Source organism: Colobus angolensis, unplaced genomic scaffold, assembly GCF_000951035.1.
Source record: "Colobus angolensis palliatus isolate OR3802 unplaced genomic scaffold, Cang.pa_1.0 Scaffold93, whole genome shotgun sequence".
Classification (NCBI taxonomy): domain Eukaryota; kingdom Metazoa; phylum Chordata; class Mammalia; order Primates; family Cercopithecidae; genus Colobus; species Colobus angolensis.
The window spans coordinates 1,919,179-1,921,886 of record NW_012123265.1 but is presented as its reverse complement, the minus strand read 5'-3'; the positions used below and the strand labels follow the sequence as shown (position 1 = coordinate 1,921,886).

At 48.8% G+C, this 2,708-nt stretch overlaps 2 protein-coding genes across 2 annotated transcripts in view; one reads left to right on the top strand and one right to left on the bottom strand.

Annotated features, from left to right (window-relative positions):
* Window positions 1-993, bottom strand: part of LOC105504555 — a 2,372-nt gene extending 1,379 nt beyond the window's left edge. Inside the window, exon 1 of the mRNA XM_011932036.1 lies at window positions 785-993. Within this exon, the coding sequence (XP_011787426.1) occupies window positions 785-851 (67 nt within the window). The 5' untranslated portion in view covers window positions 852-993. The remainder of the gene's footprint in view (window positions 1-784) is intronic.
* Window positions 1-2,708, top strand: part of DUS2 (dihydrouridine synthase 2) — a 79,947-nt gene that overhangs the window by 16,143 nt on the left and 61,096 nt on the right. The window lies entirely within an intron of this gene.

Here is a 2,708-nt window from a genome sequence, read left to right as displayed (position 1 = left end):
GAGGCAGGAGAATGGCGTAAACCCGGGAGGCGGAGCTTGCAGTGAGCTGAGATCTGGCCACTGCACTCCAGCCTGGGCGACAGAGTGAGACTCCATCGCAAAAAACAAACAAACAAAAAGGATCTAATATCGTGCCACTGCACTCCAGCCTGGGTGACAGAGCAAGAGTAAAATAAAAATATCTAATACTAATTGGTGGGCCAGGCACAGTGCCTCACGCCCGTAATCCTAGCATTTTGGGAGGCTGAAGTGGGCGATCGCTTGAGCTCAGGAGTTCAAGACCAGCCTAGGCAACATGGCGAAACCCTGTCACTACTAAAAATAGAAAAAATTAGCTGGGTGTGGTGGCGCATCCCTGTAGTCCCAGCTACTAGGGAGACTGAGTTGGGAGAATCCCCTGAGCCCAGGAAGTTGAGGTTTCAGTGAGCTGTGATTATGCCAGTGTACTCCAACCTGGACGACAGAGACCCTGTCTCAAACCAAACCAAAACAAACCAAAACAAAAAATTCACACCAGCCCCGGCAACATAGCAAGACCCCATCTCAATAAAAAAAAAAAAAAAAAAAAGGATGAGAACCTGTCTGAACACCTGCTCAGATGACATTTCACTTGCCCTTAGCAGTGAGCAGGAAGACTGTGGGTCCCTGAGTGGCCACGCCCTCGATATTACTTATGGCTAGGAAAGCTCTGAGGTGTGGTGGGCCAGCCCAAAAGGAACATGTCAGCCAGGTGAAGCTGTGGGTACAGCAACGCCTCCTGTATAGATGCCCCCTGTATGCCTACCTGCTGCGCTGCCCTCCCAGGGGACAGAGGACATGTTAGAGAGAATATAGAGGATCCGGTCAGACATTGTCTCTCAGCCAACCAAACAGATTGGTATCTCACAGAGAAATGGTAGGGAGGTTTCCCTAGGACACAGGTGTGTAGTCACGCTGCCATGGAAACTGTGAAAGCTTTGTGAGGTCATCACTACCCAGTGAAGTCACATAAGGAATCTGTGACCTAAGGGGCAGGCTTTGGGCCTTCAGGGTTTTGTGGAGGAGAGCAGGGCAGAGATAGAGAGGAATCCTGCCTGGGCCCTCCCATCCAGCCCTCCCTACAAATGCCTAGTAGCCACTCTGTGGGGCACATCTGTTGGCTGGTGCAAGTCCCAGTGACCACAGGAGGGCAAGAGAAATCTAAATTCTGAGATGAACTGGAGAGGCAAGATTAATCTAAGAGATAGATAGGTAGCCACGCACCGGTGCTAAACAATCAACAGCAGGAGAGGCAGAGATTGGGGCGGACAAAGGGATCATGGAAGGCTCCTTCCAGCTGGACTTGAAGGACAAGTGAGATGTGGACACACGCAAAGTGTAACTGCCCTACGGGTTCCCTTTGCCACTGCCTAGACAAAGCTGATTTATCAAGACAGGGAAATTGCAATAGAGAAAGAGTAATTCACACAGAGCGAGCTGTGCAGGAGACTGAGTTTTATTATTACTCAAATCAGTCTCCCTAAACATTCAGGGATCAGAGTTTTGAAAGATAATTTGGTGGGTGGTGGGCAGTGAGTCGGGAAAGCTGATTGGCTGGGTCAGAGATGAAATCATAGGGAGTTGACTTGGGCGTAGCAGCTCATGCTTGTAATCCCAGCACTCTGGGAGGCTGACCAGCCTGGCCAACATGGCAAAATCCTATCTGTACTGAAAAAACAAAAATTAGGCTTGATGCGGTAGCTCATGCCTGTAATCCCAGCACTTTTGGAGGCCAAGGTGGGCGGATCACGAGGTCAAGAGATTGAGACCATCCTGGCCAATATGGTGAAACCCCGTCTCTACTAAAAATACAAAAATTAGCTGGGTGTGGTAGCATGCGCCTGTAGTCCCAGCTACTTGGGAGGCTGAGGCAGGAGAATCCTGAACCCAGGAGGTGGAGGTTGCAGTGAGCTGAGATCCAGCCATTGCATTCCAGCCTTATGACAGAGTGAGATGAGACTCTGTCTCAAAAACAACAACAACAACAAAAACAAAAGTTAGCCAGGCATGGTGGTGCCCATCTGTAATCCCAGCTAGCTACTTGGGAGGCTGAAGCACTAAAATCACTGAAGCCCAGGAAGCAGAGACTGCAGTGAGCCAAAATTGTGCCACGGCACTCCAGCCTACGTGACAGAGTGAGACTCCGTCTTAAAGAGAAAAAAAAAATCATAGGTAGTCGAAGGTATCCTCTTGCCCTGAGTCAGTTCCTGGGCTGGGGAGCCACAAGATTGACCAGGGTGGTGTCAGCTGATCCATGAAGTGCAAGGTCTTTTTTATTTATTTATATTTTTTGAGACAGAGTCTCACTCTGTTGCCCAGGCTGGAGTGCAGTGGCGCAATGATCTTGACTCACTGCAAGCTCCCCAAGGGATTCTCCTGTTTCAGCATCCTGAGAAGCTGGGACTACAGGCCACCACACCCAGCTAATTTTTGTAACTTTAGTAGAGACGGGATTTTGTCACGTTGGCCAGGCTGCTCTCAAAATCCCCCCTCAAGGGATCCACCTGCCTTGGCCTCCCAAAGTGCTGGGATTACAGGTTTGAGCCACTGTGCCCAGCCAATCAAGCGTAGGCTCTGCAGAATATCTCAAGCACTGATATTATGTTGTATATATAATATATATATGACACATATGTATGTATATATGTATGCACACACACACACACATTTTTTTTTTTTTTTTTTTTTTT